The sequence below is a fragment of the Alternaria postmessia genome, assembly GCF_024291825.1.
Source record: "Alternaria postmessia strain BMP 2775 chromosome Unknown scaffold_222, whole genome shotgun sequence".
Classification (NCBI taxonomy): Eukaryota; Fungi; Ascomycota; class Dothideomycetes; order Pleosporales; family Pleosporaceae; genus Alternaria; species Alternaria postmessia.
In genome coordinates, this window is record NW_026260295.1 from 1 (window position 1) to 15,884 (window position 15,884).

The following is a 15,884-nucleotide window of genomic DNA, read 5'->3' on the forward strand; positions in this document are numbered from 1 at the left end:
AGCGCAGATAGAGTGCGTGAGTCCCTTGATTGTATAGGCTTGTATACTAATTTGGGTGGGGTTGATGTTCGCGCGGGTAACGCTAACCATATACAGGGGGGTCGCACTTTTATGAGAACTATAATAACCGCGCCGCATCATTGACTATCATTACCTCTTTTACTCTGAACGACGCCAATCATGCACTATTATTCGAAGATGCTGCACGATGATAGCATAAATATGCAGCCGCCCGAGGATCCTTGTACGATGATTCGAGATTATGAGCCACGGACAGATGCGTCCAGAAAGTGAGACGTGGTAGGCTATCATTCGAGCAATGCTGCGCCACCAGCGGTAGCTAAGCGCTTTCTCCCACGGCTGAAACAGCTCCTCCATTTACCACGGGTCATTTGATGGGTTCATGATATTTTCTTTCGCTTCAGAAGACCAGCTCACCGTGCTCGCCACTCTCCTTACCTACAAGCCTTCGCCGCGCATTCTTCACCGCGGTCTGGCAACGATTATATCTCAGCCTGTTAGCTTACTGCATATATTGGCTGTATACGCCGTCCACCGTCGCACTATGTTTCTGCAGTCCAAAGAAACGCGAGATCTACTAGACATTGTTGACAGTCTTCGATCCCATGGAATCAATCGATACATTGACCTGCCCGAGATTATCGTGTGCGGCGAACAGTCTTCGGGCAAAAGCTCCGTCCTTGAAGCAGTTTCGGGTGTAAAGTTCCCAAGCAAAGACAACCTTTGTACTAGGTTCGCGACAGAGTTGATCTTGCGGCGAGGCGCAGATGCACCGATCAAGATCAGTATTGTTCCGGACTCCCGAGAAAGAGACCGTTCAGAGAGAGACCTAGAGAAGCTACGGAACTTCCACTACTCTGTCTCGACAGAAGACTTGCAACTTGAAGCTGTTATTGAAGCAGCCAAAGATGCAATGGGAATTTCTGAGAGCAGCGACAAAGTTTTCAGCTCCGATATCCTTCGTTTAGAACTGTCAGGGCCCAATCAACCACACCTTACGCTTGTGGACCTGCCAGGCTTATTTCAAGCTGGTAGCCGCTCCCAGTCAGACGAAGACGCCAAGACAGTCAAGACACTTGTACTTTCCTACATGAAGAATCCACGCAGCATCATACTCGCCGTTGTATCCGCCAAGAACGACTTCAATAATCAATCGATCACAAAACATTCACGTGAGATTGATCCAACGGGCCGCCGTACCCTTGGGCTGATCACAAAGCCGGACACGCTTTATGAGGGATCTGATAGTGAGAGATTTTACCTGGAGCTGGCGCAGAATAAAGAAGTAAAGTTCCGTTTAGGTTGGCATGTGCTTCGCAACAGGGACTTCACGACTAAGGACTCAACTACAGAAGAGCGCGACCGAATTGAAGCATCATTCTTCGAAAAAGGGATCTGGAGGTCACTTTCGGCTGATCAAACCGGTATCCACAGCCTAAAGCCAAGGCTGAGCAAGATTCTCAAAGATCATATTGTAGCGCAACTACCAGATGTACTCGTGCAGATCAAGGACGGCATTCAAGAATGTACGGCAAGATTGAACACACTGGGTGCGCCAAGAGCCACTGCCCAAGAACAGCGACGGTACCTGCTCCAGGTTAGCCAGTCGTTCAGCACTCTTGTCAAAGCTGCTGTGGATGGACAATATCTTGATCCTTTCTTCGGTGACGCTTCCACAAATGAAGGATATCAAAAGCGTCTACGAGCGGTTCTCCAGAATACACTAACAGCGTTTGCAGCCGACATGCGCAGGAAGGGCCATACCTTTACAATTCTGGACGAAGGCCCGACCGACCCACCTCATCGAATATCTCGTAAGGACTACATCTCGAAAGTCACTAAACTTCTGGAACGAAGCAGAGGTCGAGAGCTTCCCGGTACGTTCGACCCACTTATCATTGGGCACTTGTTCCACGAACAGCGAAAGCCTTGGGCAGGCCTTGTCAATCAGTATCTGGATATAGTCCTTCACGCTGTTCGCTTCCTTGCGCGCAAAGCTCTCGCGCACGTTTGTGACGAGGCCAGTCTCGCTGGCATACTAAGGCGGTTTGTCTACGTCAGATTGGAAAGGCTTACCTCTGAGCTTCGTGACAAAGTAGCGGAGCTACTGAAACCTCATGATTCTGGCCACCCAATCACGTACAACCATTACCTCACGGAGAGTGTACAGAAAGCACAGAGTGCACGTCGGACAAAAGAGATCAAAAAGTCTTTAGAGGGACTTTTTGGCGATAATTTCGCTGCAGGTGGCGTTCAACTGTTCGAGATGGACGTGGACGTCTTGATCAATGCCCTCGTTTCGAAGACTGAAGCTGACATGAATACTTACGCTAGCTCCACTGCTACAGATTTCATGGAGGCTTACTACAAAGTGAGTATATCTTCAGTCTCTTCTGCAGATTATTTACATTGGTAGGTTGCGCAAAAGAAGATCATCGATGACTTCAGTGTCCTTGCCGTCGAAGCGCGCCTCATCCAAGAACTCCCCACCCTATTTTCCCCGGCGGATGTTATTGATATAAACGATGTCACAGTGGCCAATCTGGCCTCCGAGAGCGAGGAATCGTCAAGGGGGAGAACGCGTTGTAGCGAGAAGCTCAAGATCCTAGAACACGGGCACAAAGCTCTCCAAGGTGTCCAGGTCATCTCACCACTTCAAAAAGGTGCGTAGGTCGGAAGAAAGATATTCTCATTTCTTATGGACCCAATAAAATCTTACAATTTCTAGATACCGAACGAATCCCCACAGAGTACAGTATAGAATCAGACAATGAGAATGGAAGCTCGGAACCGGAACCGGAACCGGGACTAGAAGCGGAACCAGAGCCGGAACCAGAACCGGAACTAGAACCAGTAGAGATCTTATCTCATCATGAAGAAGAGCCTCCTTATATCATTGAAGAGACTTCTGGTCCTGATCAAGCCGCTACACCTGACGATCAATGGAATTTCTCGGTCCCAGTTCCTGTTCCGAAAAAGAAGAAGAAAGCATCAAAAAAGATGCATAGGTCAGTCGAGGTGCTAGCCGAATAGCGGGCTGATCGTTTGGTATGTGTTCTACCGCTGTAAAAGAGCAGAATGTTCGAAACAGGTTCCAATAATACAACAATATATCTCCAAGTGAAGGCGTAGGCTCATCAAGAGAGTATGATGAGGAGTGATACAGGTTAGTTCGCCAGTTTCTCGCGAATGAGACGCATCGCCATAGTATTTCCTATACGAATGAGAAACACGACAAAGGACCGTCTGGCTTCCACAACTTTCCATCCATGATTCCGTCTGCTGGTAGATACGCAGGAGCGACTAATTTCCACTTGTTGCCAGCTGGCCGAATGACCATAGGCAGGTTGCACCCTTGAAGGAGGACGATCGAATCGCCAATTTCGATGCTTCTCGACGCAATCCCTAGACGGCCATCTCGCGTTTCGAAAAGCTTCTTGCGATCCAGTGTATAACAAAGACCTCTGTGCAGGGTGAGGCTGTCCTTGAGAAATCCCTCTGTGGAGTGCTGATCAACTCGACGTCCTAGAAGTCCCAACAGCATTGATCTCTGTTTGCCTCCTTTGGCTTCACTTTCCATCTGCTTCCGATGAATGTCTTGTCTCAGGGGTAGTGGAACCCTCTCTTCTTTCCAAGTATCCAGAAACAGTGACTCGAGTAAACCCAGATACTGGTGAACAGGCACGTCATTGCGAGTATGGAGAGGCTCCGCGAGTTTTTCGGTCAACGTGTTTGCTTCAACCAACAAAGGAGTAGCGGCGAAGGTAATGTGCTCCCGATACACGGCATCGACAAGCAGACCGCAAGCAGAGAGCTCTTGGCCTTGGATACACGGTTGGGCTTCGCTTAAACCACTAGCTTTGTGGTTCTTCCACTCTGCTACTCGGGTGATGTGTTGATGATCTGACCAGTCTGGACTCCAACTAGGCAATTGCAAGTCACACCTCGAAACTCCTGTAAGACCTTCGAAGATATGAAGGCTACGATCCGTCTGGATTGCTGATGAACTTGCTTCCAGGTATATACTATCGACAGCTCTCAGGTAATCTGGAGCTTGCAAATAGGCTTGAAAGCGCTGGAATATACCATATAGAGCGAAGACCTTATCTCGGGGCTCAGACGCCTGGTGGCTACGAGCGTGAAGCAGAACTTCGGACATCGGAGGAGGTGTGACCGGCTCGAGAGTGGCGTTCGGATCATCGAGACGTGATTGGAAGAATCCTAGCAGCCGTCGATGGAGAGTGGTAACTCGTTCATATTCCAATCGTAGGGAGGCAGCCTCTGCAGAATCCTTAACAGCGTGAGCTTTTTGTGGCGATTTCGAATGTGGCATCAGAAAGACTGATCTTATATCGACTACATCACGTGCGCGGACAGTTCTTTCGCCTACAAGTATGATACAGCTTTGAGCTAGTGCAATCTCCTGCAGAGGCCATATTCGAGTGAAATATGGCTTTTGTATCAACGAACGTAATTTAGGCAGTTCACGCCTAGCGTCTGGATCTTTGATGTTAGCTTACAGCACTAATGATATATTTTCCCTCTAACTTACATTTTCGAAAACCAGATTCTAACATGTCAGTTAAAAAGTGCCCACGTTCTACATGCCCAGGCCAGACAACTACTTGAACAGCGTTTTCGTAAATAGTAGCCATCATGGCGACTTGGTGGCTACGTTCTCTCTGGCTCCTCTCTCGCTGGCCACAGCCTTCCTGAAAGCCTTGATTGATACAGATAGCATCGATCCAATAAGATCGAGCTTGCGTACTGCAAATTCCCTGCGCGCAGAGATCTGAGTCTCGTTTCCGCAATCTGCAAAGAAGATCGTAACAGCTTTGGGTGACCCGTAGCACCTTAGAGTCACATGTAACTTGCTTCTCTAGAGCTGCGCTGCCCCAGGTATAGGAGATGGCTTCATATTCGGGATTGGCATCCAAACAAGCTTCCAGCAGGCTGAGTACTGGCATCCTAGCATTGAAGGCTGTACAGCAATAGTGGGTGCATCCATCGCAGTCGCGATGGAACTTCAGGTTATACAGAGGTCCATTACCGCAGTCATGGTCGATCTTGAGCAGCCGTATCGTGCGTGGTTTGTCTTCCAGGGAACTATACTGGTACAAGGACAGGCATTCTGGGTGCGCATCTTCTAGCGCTGTGGATGAGGATGTGGTGTCAGTCATGGCTCCCTGTCTGCTTTGAGATGAAGATCATGTAGTCTGGGAAGGATATATGGTTACTTGGTCAGAGGCGGAGGTAAGATGCACAAGGACAAGTGATTCAATCGAGTCGATGCTTTCGACGCATGACGCATGTGAGGCTGAGCCGGCCAGTCGACATCAGGCTTAGCGGCATGTTCAGCTCGTACCCCATCAGGCTTTCTTCGATAGACATTTCAGCTGCCAAGCATCCGCATTATCAACGCATGAACGCCATCGAACCACAGTACATGGGCTGCATGAGCCATCCAATTAGCACCCAATCCTGACTGCCGATCGCCTTGAGTATGGGAGATTCGAGTGGATCTGCTGGAAATGCTGAACGCCAAACACCAGGAGAGAAGAACAGGGAGGATGTATTTGATCTACCCTCGATACAGCGTCACGGCAATAGCCTTTGCAGAGCGACAAAAGCATCAGCCATCACATTTCAGATGTGCGTTCCTTTACATCTTCATCCCCGCAACCTTGCCCTTCTCCGGCTCACCCTCTTCGTTCTCATATAGCGGATTGACCTGCACTTCCCTCACCCACAACCTGAAGGACTTGTCCAACGTCTTCTTGTTCATTATCGCGCAATCCTTGATCTCCTGCGCACTCAAGTACGACACAGCCTCTGCATCACCGCCCGCGATAGCAATCGCTCGTTGCAACAGTATACAGTTCTTCTGAGTATATATCGCCCGATACACCGCCTCTTCAATGCTCGCTCCAAACGTTGTGAACCCGTGCTTGTGCTGCAGCACCACCGGGTTCTCCGGCGAGAACCGCGCCGCCAAAGCTGCACCGAGCGTCGCATTCTTGATCAACAAGTCGTGCTCCGACGGCGCTCGTGCCGTCCCATACAGACTATCCATTGTGAACACCGAAGCACCGCCCTGGCCAAGAAAGCCAGCCATGTAAAAGACCGGTCGCACAGGATGCGGCTCCCGCGCACCATGTCCCACGGTGAAAGGAATGACGTCCTCTGAATGGGAGTGCACCACACAGTTCACTTTTGGGAACCGTCGCAATATCTCGCCATGTATGTAGCGTTCGCTGTAGCCTTGTGGTGCGTCGGGGTCGACGGGCGTAGAGTCCTTGACCCAGTACGATATGAAGTCGCTCATGTTCTTGACGAGCGCCGGGGCGCCGGGATCGTATGCGGCGATGATGTATTGCTCCTTGTTGAGCGGGTGTCGCACGGATATGTGGCCGAAGGCGTCGACGAGGCCATGGTGGTGGAGGATGTGGTTGGCGCGGATGAGCAGGCGCAGTTGCTGCTGGAGTTGAGGTGGAATAGACATCGTTGGGTGTCGAGATTTGCGCTCTCTAGGCTGGTTCTCTGGGGCGGTCGCAATTTCTGGCGATCTTGGCGATGGCGGTCCGGTCTTGAGCGATTCGGCCTTGAGTGACTCAACTCTGGCCTCTTCAATGATTGAGAGTTCGCGCTCTTTTGATGGCTGCAGGTACCCGCGGAGCTGTGTTGGAGTGGGCGGATGAGATGCTAGAGCACGCGGATGTGAGCTCTCGGCGTCACTTTTACTCTTTTCAGCGGCGCAAACGTTGCAAAGTACCATCTGTGTTTTCAGCACTTGTACGTGTGCATCTTGCTCGGCCTGCGAGACGGAGGCCTTGACTTATGAGGTTTGCAGGCGATGTTTCAAGGCACTGGCGGGAATAGTAGCGTTTGAAACCGCGGACGCCTTGGAGTTGCTAGCTCTTTGACTGACTTCGAGTAGTGCGTCGCAAAGTCGACAATGATAGCCGTGGAGGAGCTGCGACTGTCGAGTAGTAGCTTGCGCCTGGTGCGCGCGACGAATTCCTACATCGTGACATGCTGCTGGATGGGGTCGCGGAGGTGTTGCGGGGAGGGAGTCGGGCGATTGGGCGATGATGAGGGGATCCGATGTTTTAGCGCAGTTAGACTTCCCGCCCGCGACATCCTTCCGATCCTCACCGACCCCACATCGTGCTGACGCTACTGACCACCCCCTCCGATCTTGGATCCTGGAACGAATGCTGCGAACATTCGGGAACAAAGTCCAGAAAAGCGACGTCTTCGCTGTCTCGCCAGGCTCCATCTGATCAATTTTGTTTTGCCACCCACCGCAAAGCCTTGAGTGGGATGAGTGCCCAATACATACTGGCTGGCATCGCAGCCGCAGGACTAGCGTTTTGGTATGATTTCAAGAGCTGGCAAAGCTTCGGTTCGCAGGCCTTCGTATATTCATGAAGTGCGGTTGCTAAACCGTCGCAGGAACCGGAGGCACGCCACCCACGTTGGAAGGCTACATCAAGATCCGGCGATGGGGTCTTTACCTGCTATACACGCGCCAAAACCTCCTAGATGCGTCACCCATTCCTGACTCAGGGATATCCTACATAAAACCGCAGAAGATTCCAAATCGCGTTGGCCGTAGACCTGGGCTCACGCGCTGGACACTGCCCCAACGCCAGTTTCCAGAGAAGATAACACCCGGTGCCTCCGCTACACTTCACAATCTGATGCGGGAGTTTGCGGATGCGAAGGCCTACTCAAAGTATATCGAGACGGGCCCAAGTAAGACTGAGGGTGGCACTGGCTCAGCCATCTACGTCAAACCAGATGTCAAGACCATCAACCCCGTCGCACACAAGATCTTCTTCGAAGTAGCGCACGTACACCCAGCAGAGAATTCCCTGCATGTATACGTGAGCCCACAAGACGCGAAGCTGGTGATGAAGAGGGGCTGGGGACAGCGCTTTCCAGTAACTTGGTTGGCACCGCCGAGCTGGATCATGGTATATGCGCCAAGGAACGAAGATGAAGTTGAGATTGTGAGGGAGATAGTCCGGGCTGCTGTATGTCATGCGGTTGGGATGAACGTCGATGCTGAAGTATAACGGAACGCATGCGGGAGGATTATGGTACCTGATGACGTTGAAAGATATCGTCTTGCGAAGTTCACTGCAGTCTAAGTTCGGATATCGTGTGTCGAACGGAGGAATACACGCCCGTGTCATCGGTTGATTAGTATCATTGAGTTGGACGCCTCAGATTGACACGATTTAAAGCACAGAGAGCCACTCTGCTTCAACCCACTGCATTCAAAATCTTTACCACTTTGAAAACCAGCATGAAATTCATCTTCCTGATTCCCGTCATCCTCGGCCTGGCTGTTGCTGGGCCGATGTCACCACTTGACCACGACGGAAATGTACTAGAGCGCCAATTGCCAGACCCGGGAAAGGCATGCACTTCTGAGCAAGAGAAAGTACGTATGCGATTGACTGCATAGCAGCGAGGCGTATTGTTCGTCTTCATTTTCACTATCGGAGCTATAGGCTGACGTGGAGGATCAACGTAGATTTGTGCTGCGAATGGATGTGGTTGTTGGATCCACGGGAATGTGAGTGTTGACCATTGTTCCCATTTCAAGCTCCAGCTTTCCTATGATGAAAATTTGTTGCTAACAAGGTTGATCTAGCTCATATGTATCAACGTAAGTTCAATCTCTTCTGCCTTCGTGCGCGGCTCTGTCACCGACCGATGGATGATATTGACATATCTTGCAGTGTTAGGGGGATAACCCTGGCTCTGAGGCAACTTGTGGCACTCTTGCAAGGGTTCTCATTTGCTTTCTTTCATCCAACTTGAGGGCTTGGGGGTTGGGTTCTAGAGAGTTCCGGTCAATCGGTCCCACGTGCTGTAGTATGATACAAGGGCTTCAAAGCACGTCAGCTATTCAATCGACATGATACATCTGGTAGTCAAGTATCTTTTAATATCACGGAGACAATGCTGTCTAATCCCTGAAGGCTCTCTCGCGCTGTCGCATCGTTATAATCTACCTAGGTACGCATATCATCGACGTGCGCTCATATTGACGAGGAGCCATCTCAACTGATTGGATAAGAAGGTCATGAATTTGACAATGAGCTGTGTGTCTCGGTATCGAAGGTCGTCATCGTGCAGGTGTTTGCGGAATGTCTGGGCACGGCATTGGGGAGGCGGAGAACCGGCGTCAGGCACTAGCGTCGTTTGAATGACGGCGCCCGCCGCTTCCGTTGCAACTGCATCTCACTCACTCTAGCGTTAGCATACATACTTCGGATTGCGTGAACGGCCCTGCAGCATGGTACCAGCTTGGTATCTCATGTTAAAAGTGCTCATGCCTCGCTCATCTCTTCACCGTCTTGCTATCTTATCGCAACCCACAACTTCTTACCATGGGTAGCGTGGACACAAACCTCAAAGTAATCGTCATCGGCGCCGGTACTTATTCGTTTCCACGACACTAGTGACACTTACTGACACGCACGCAAAGGCCCTGCCGGTTGCGCGCTCGCTCATGGTCTCAAGAAAGCTGGCATCTCCTTTAGCATATACGACAAAGGTGCTGACGTCTTCCGACATCGTCATTGGGCCTTCACCCTGGGTTGGGCACGGCCGTACCTATTTGATCTCATTCCTGAAGAGCTTAGCAAGCAGATCAACTCATGTCAAGTCGACCCGTACGTCGACTGCGAGGCACTCGGCGAAGATCGGATCGTTATCTACAACGGCCAAACGCGAGAAGAAGCATTTGCATTTCCGATACCGAAAGCACGGGAGATCAACATCCGAAGATTGCGCATACTGTTAGCCGAGCGACTAAATGTCAATTATGGCAAGAGCTTCTCGTACTATGAAATGAAGGATGATGGTGGGGTCAGAGTGCACTTCGAAGACGGCTCCAGCGATGAAGGCGACATAGTCATCGGCGTTGATGGCGCAATGTCGAAAGTACGGCGATACCTCATACCGAAGGAAGGCAATATGGATACGCTCCCATTCGCTTTGATGAACTTCAACGCCTCGTACACCGCTGAGCAAGCGCATTTCATCAAAGATCGCCTCCACCCACTCGTAGATATAGCGATCCACCCTGCAGGTCACTATATCCGTGCCAATGTGCTCGATATGCCAGATGAAAAGGACGCAAGCACTTGGACCTTCCAGATCCTGTCGACGTGGCCGCTGAAGTATGTTGAAGACCACGACAATGAGACGGATCGCCTGAAGCGCCTCAAGGCGCACGTGCAACGAGACGGATGGGCGGAGCCCTACAAGAGCGCAATCGAATGGATACCAGAGGACACAACGGTATTACGCGATCAACTCAAGATATGGAAAACGGTTCCCTGGGACAACCAAGACGGACGAGTGACGCTATGTGGCGACGCTGCGCACGCTATGACCTTTCATCGTGGGCAAGGCGCCAACAATGCCTTCTACTCCGCGCATTGCTTCGTCGAAGCGCTGAAGAGCGTGCGGAGCGGGAGCGCTTCCCTCAAAGATGCAATCACGGCTTACGACGAAAGTATCTGGAAACGCGGCGCAAACGAAGTGCAGATCTCCAAGGCGCAAACGTTCTTCACGCACGATGGATTGGACAACTTCATCAATAGCCCCGTCATGCAGTTGGGGACGAAGCCAAGTCATGCTGCGAAGACAGAGGGCTATCAGTAGCTTGTAAGCCCATTTAATCCACGCCCGGTAGGTACGGTGGGTGTTTGGTCCTTTTTCAGCTCACAACCTTCCGTTAGTAGTAAATTCTCAGTAGAAAAGTTAAATTCGAGCTTCAGTTATCGTTGTTGATTGACTTGTACAATTGCGTGTAGTCGTAAACTGGATGTGGTTTTAGCGCAAACAGGCAGCTCGCTTGTGTAGTACGCTACATGCTTTTGCGAACTGATAGGTAAGTTTTGCGGGAGAGTAAGGGTGGGGTGTTGACAAGTTGGAGATAGCATAGCCAGGAACATGCTGTTTGACGTTGAAGACTAACATGCTAAGCGAAGGAAAGCTGCAGAATGAATGCGCATCGCACTTGTCTGTCTTTAAGAACACTAAGGACAATTCGAGAATCCGGATGAGAATGTTACCGTTACACCATGCACCCCGGCAGGCTTGGAATGACGCTACCCTGCCGTGGAAGCGGCGTACATCACCGACAGCGGAATAAGCCGCAAGCGTCGCTAAAACTACAACTTTTGACCTAGTACTGTACCATGACATTCGCACGTCTTCGCGATTGCCTATGACAACGGGGAAGCGCGTCGCACGCTCGTGAGCAGCGCATACATGCCGTAGCGACATTAGAAGAAAAAAAAGAAAGAGTGGCGAGCACAACGGGACGAATGCGACTGATCCAGCCTGCTTGACGTTGAAGAATTCTCAACAGATGCGGCTCAAGCGGCTGGTTTTGGTGTGGCTGCACGGATCTAGAGCCGCCACATGGAGATGACCGAGACGACGAAAATCACTTACAACCACTATCCCGGGAAACCTGCCCAGTTCTCAGTCTAGAAGGCATTTTGCGGGTCCCCAATCGCATCAATCATAGAGAGAATCAAGTGGCATCATGTCAGGCCCCCAATCTTCGAGTCAGGGCTCAACCGCTGTGGAGACGGATCGAGGATCCGAGGATCATTTCGCTCGCTTGTTGCCCGCCTTGCGGAAAATCCTTCCCCCACACAGGCTTTCGGCCTGCCCCTGCATGACATGGCGCCCGTCCCGGAGTCATGTCCACCCCTATGGCAATGGACACGCAGAAAGTTTGACAGACTACATAGCCGTCTCCCCGGCATGATGGATTTCGAGTTGGGCCGTCTTCAACACTACCATCCTGCTGACAACCATGGCGCGAGAAGATCGATCCGGAGAATTCACCGGCGTCTTGGGCTTCTTCATCTGTATCTGCACCCTGCTGGTACTGCTTCGATGCTACTGCAAGCTGGTTATCGTGAAGAACTTCGCAGCCGATGACTACTTCTCTGTCCTTACCCTGGTATCCTTCTTAGTCTTTTGTACCTCCGCGCTGCTGGGTATCCAAAATGGAACCGGCAAGCGACGATATCTCATCCCAGACGAAAAGTATCCCGTAGGCATGAAGGTGTGTAGTACCACGTCTACAGCATAATCCACAAGGCTAACAATCTGAATCAGTGGTGGTGGACTTGCGAGCCTACTTACGTTGCTACGAACTTCTTCCTCAAGTGCAGCATCGGCATCTTCCTGCTGCGTATTGCCGTTGACAGAACACATCGCATCATTCTTTGGACCGCCCTGATCGCTATCCAACTCTACAGCGTGTACTTCTTCTTCATCTTTACCTTCCAATGCTGGCCTGTCTCGTTCTTCTGGGAGCAATTCCGTGGCGGCAAAGGCCAGTGCATCCCCTCTAATGTCGTCGTGAACTCGTTCTACGGCTACTCTGCGTTGTCCTGTGCCACGGATTGGACGTTTAGTATCGTTCCAATCTTCATCGTGCACAAGTTGCAGATGAACAAGAAGAAGAAGATGACTGTAGCTGTCGTCCTTGCTTTCTGCGCTATGTAAGCTTCTTCCACCTTTAGTGTATTGCTTGCATCGCATGCTAACTCGACACTAGCGGCTCTACTGCAACAGTCGTCCGCATTCCGTTCATCAACGGTCTTAACGACATACCCGATTTCCTCTACTCTACCATCGACGTCGCAATCTGGTCCACCTGCGAGACCGGAATCGGCCTTGCCACCTCCGCCGCCGCGACTCTCCGCCCTTTGCTCCGCCAAGTCTTTGGCGACATGTCGACGCATGATAGCACCTCTCGCAAACACTCGCGCATGTGGAATTCGGGCCACCCGTCTCGTTCTGGGTACCGGGAACATGCCAGTCGGCATACCGAAAATGATATTCAGCTCAGCTCTCATGATTCAAAACACCACAACCACACTGTTCATGTTGTCGGTGGCGATGGGTCGAGTCCGAGTGGGAGCACGATCGAACTGAACAAGGAATGGGAGCAGGACAAAGACAGCGGGCCGACTGATGCAGGTGCAGCGGGTCACAAAGGGATTATGAGAACGGTCAAGATTACGCAAATGTAGAACGAGGTTAATGTGTATTAGAAAGTTATTGCGCGATTAGAGGGATTCGCTAGAGCATAGACGTTTTTCCTTGGCCCATTGTATCTCGTGGAGATTGACACTGTGTGCGAACTGTTTCTTGTATCGTTAAGCTCACCCCTGTGGCGCGCAGGGCGGGCGCTAGCCGCGGCAGCCTTGCCTAAAAGACGCTAATCTTTGGGGGCTCCGCGAACATCTTGAAGCTCCTCCAATCTATATCTCCCACATCCTTATGGCCAATATCACAACGGGCTTGAAAGAGTGCATGTCTTTCCTTTTACGACTTTCAGCTCATCGCGGAGAATTCAATGTCGCAACAGGGCCTCATCTAAGTATCGATTAGGCGAAGACATAATTTACAAAGGATTAGGTGTCATACATCATCGCCACCACTACGTCTTATTGATACCCATCCTTCCCTTCAATAGCCGAAGCGCCCAAACTCCATCAACTACAATGATGGTGAAGAACGAGAAAACCAGACTTCCACCAAACACCAGACTGTGATATGTCCAAGCATCTCCTACATTTAGATCAACCACTTGACATGCGATCGCCCATGGCAAGACGTACAGTATATTCGATGCAAGAGATTGGTAGAGATACCAGGTCGGGCGCGTCGATACCAGAATCGCAGCTAGCTGTGTCGACACACCGTACATAATGTAACACCAGTCGATGGTGCGCCACATGCGAGCGGTTATACGGGCGACCTCTTCAGAACCCGAGAGGTATCGTGCAAAAGGCTCGGCACCAGCAAAGGACATGATGAGACAGAGTGGGATCTCAACCATCAATACGATGACGACGGAGTAGAGAGCCCAGCGGATCACGTTCCATAGTTGCCGGCGTGTAACCTGTGACTTTGCGGACCGTGAGACACCCACGATACTTGCACGCAAAGCTCCCCATGAGTGGCCAACAAAGGTCAGGGTTGTGGCTTCGAGTGCCATTACTGGTACCATAATCAGACCCCACCGAATAGTAGAAAAGACGCCCCAAGCAGTTGCGTCATCGCTGGCCAAACCGACAATACCATGTACCAGCCAGAGGTATAGCGCATTACGGATGGCGGATTCAGTAAAGAAGATCGCTCCTGGCCTTGCGAGTGTGACCAATGCTGGTAACGACGGGATCGTTTTCCGGCTGGATGTATCGTGATGAAGTGGAGATTTGGAGCTCACGGTCGTTGTGTAGACAAAGTACACCAGTCCCGCAAACGCAGAAGTGAGGTTGCAAGCCAGTGAGATGCCAGCCTGCATGTTTACCGTAGGTGTGATGCTTCCGACGTGGAACTTGGAGATGATGATCAAGTCGAGAATGATGTTGACTGCGAACTTGACCGAGCTTATGATGAGTGGAACATCGGGCTTGTCGAGCGCGCGGGTTGAAGCGCTGACCGCATACTCGACTGCCGAGCTGAATGCAGAGAACGCAGAGAGGCGAACGTATGTAACACTCACATCTCTCACTTCGACAGGGACGAAACCTTTTGCAAATGTAGAAGCGCCTGCAACGAAGCCAATGCTCATTATAAGCCCGAGAAGTGACTGGAAGAGCACGAGGGTATGGGTGAGCTGCAGTCGCTCACGGAAGCCACGACTGGCCTTGTCGCCGATGACGAGATACGAAGCGCGCGGTAACCCTTCGTTCAAGACTTCTGCTACTACGCCGATGTACGTATACGTGTCGGTTGTGACAACCATTGAGGAGTCGATATTGGCAACCCATAGCTTCGACAAGGTGCCGTAGAGGGCTGGCAAGATGAAAGTGCAGGTGTTGAACAGAAGCGCTCCGATGTACCTGTATACAGTCAGTGCATACCTCAGGGAGAAACTGAGCTGTTTGTCCCTACGTATCGCGATGCCATGAAGGCTTTAGATCAATGACGGGCTGCTTCCTCCACGATAAGCGCTCGCGACTTTGCGCACCATCAAGCGCTTCATCGCGCTCATCTACCGCAGAAACTTCAGGAGAGTGGGTCACGCCCATGTTGTTGTCCTTGGAGGGAACTATCTGATACTGGTGTCGGAAACGTGATTGTGGTGTGAATCGCAAAGAAGAGGTGGAAGCAGTCATGTCGTTCTATCGTCGCGTGGGGCGAAGATCACATCAAGCAAACGCGATAGCAAATCGCTAAGCTGTATGCACATGCACGACCCCGCGCATTGCATCTTGTGTAGATACAAGAAAGAGTGGAGGTCAAGGAAGCGGTGGTGGGGCACGAACGCGGGGAACAGGAGGGCTTTGCCGCGGATGACAATCCCTACCGACATACGGAAAAGTCCGCGGAAGCACCTGCATGAATGTGATGGAGCTTTTGATTGGATAAGTTGAATATATGCTGGGACAGACGCTGTGCGAGCAGACTACATACAGCTCGATTCGGAAGAGAGATCAATGCGCACCCTGCACATGCTTGAGAACATTGCGCTTAGGACAGATAGGTAAGCGATCTTAAAATTTGTGGAAGGCTTGCACTTAAGAGCCCCTGTCTTGGAGAAGATTTGTCGTCGGCTTCAGCAGGGTACATAATACTCGCTGAGTAGCGTTTCATTGTATGAGGAATCCGCGTTTGGCTACGTGTCTGCCGTGGCAAGGCCATCGTCTAAGTCATCTACAATTCGGTGATCGGAGTAGCTCCCATCCATCCAACCACACAAGTAGCATTCACCAACTAGCTTCCAGCGTAAACCATCATCACTCCGTGTCTCTCGTATCACGAATGGTACGTCACTGCCATCGAAAATGTCAACC

The 15,884-nt window shown here is 51.1% G+C and overlaps 6 protein-coding genes across 6 annotated transcripts; 4 read left to right on the top strand and 2 right to left on the bottom strand.

Annotated features, from left to right (window-relative positions):
• Positions 1–565: 565 nt before the first annotated feature.
• Positions 566–3,054, top strand: J4E82_011523 (uncharacterized protein; the record flags this gene model as incomplete). Its single annotated transcript, XM_051737727.1, has 3 exons — positions 566–2,392; positions 2,438–2,684; positions 2,750–3,054. The coding sequence occupies 3 exons, from the start codon at positions 566–568 to the stop codon at positions 3,052–3,054; spliced, it is 2,379 nt and encodes a 792-aa protein (XP_051582508.1).
• A 2,629-nt stretch (positions 3,055–5,683) lies between these two features.
• J4E82_011524 (uncharacterized protein) lies at positions 5,684–6,796 on the bottom strand (the record flags this gene model as incomplete). Its single annotated transcript, XM_051737728.1, has 1 exon — positions 5,684–6,796. The coding sequence occupies one exon, from the start codon at positions 6,794–6,796 to the stop codon at positions 5,684–5,686; it is 1,113 nt and encodes a 370-aa protein (XP_051582509.1).
• A 548-nt stretch (positions 6,797–7,344) lies between these two features.
• J4E82_011525 (uncharacterized protein) lies at positions 7,345–8,102 on the top strand (the record flags this gene model as incomplete). Its single annotated transcript, XM_051737729.1, has 2 exons — positions 7,345–7,426; positions 7,477–8,102. The coding sequence occupies 2 exons, from the start codon at positions 7,345–7,347 to the stop codon at positions 8,100–8,102; spliced, it is 708 nt and encodes a 235-aa protein (XP_051582510.1).
• A 1,326-nt stretch (positions 8,103–9,428) lies between these two features.
• On the top strand, positions 9,429–10,710 carry J4E82_011526 (uncharacterized protein; the record flags this gene model as incomplete). Its single annotated transcript, XM_051737730.1, has 2 exons — positions 9,429–9,474; positions 9,527–10,710. 2 exons carry the CDS (start codon positions 9,429–9,431, stop codon positions 10,708–10,710), a joined length of 1,230 nt encoding a protein of 409 aa, XP_051582511.1.
• Positions 10,711–11,878: 1,168 nt separating this feature from the next.
• J4E82_011527 (uncharacterized protein) lies at positions 11,879–13,109 on the top strand (the record flags this gene model as incomplete). The annotated part of the gene is made up of 3 exons (XM_051737731.1): positions 11,879–12,133; positions 12,187–12,575; positions 12,632–13,109. 3 exons carry the CDS (start codon positions 11,879–11,881, stop codon positions 13,107–13,109), a joined length of 1,122 nt encoding a protein of 373 aa, XP_051582512.1.
• A 410-nt stretch (positions 13,110–13,519) lies between these two features.
• J4E82_011528 (uncharacterized protein) lies at positions 13,520–15,206 on the bottom strand (the record flags this gene model as incomplete). The annotated part of the gene is made up of 2 exons (XM_051737732.1): positions 13,520–14,930; positions 14,983–15,206. The coding sequence occupies 2 exons, from the start codon at positions 15,204–15,206 to the stop codon at positions 13,520–13,522; spliced, it is 1,635 nt and encodes a 544-aa protein (XP_051582513.1).
• Between the last annotated feature and the right edge of the window lie 678 nt (positions 15,207–15,884).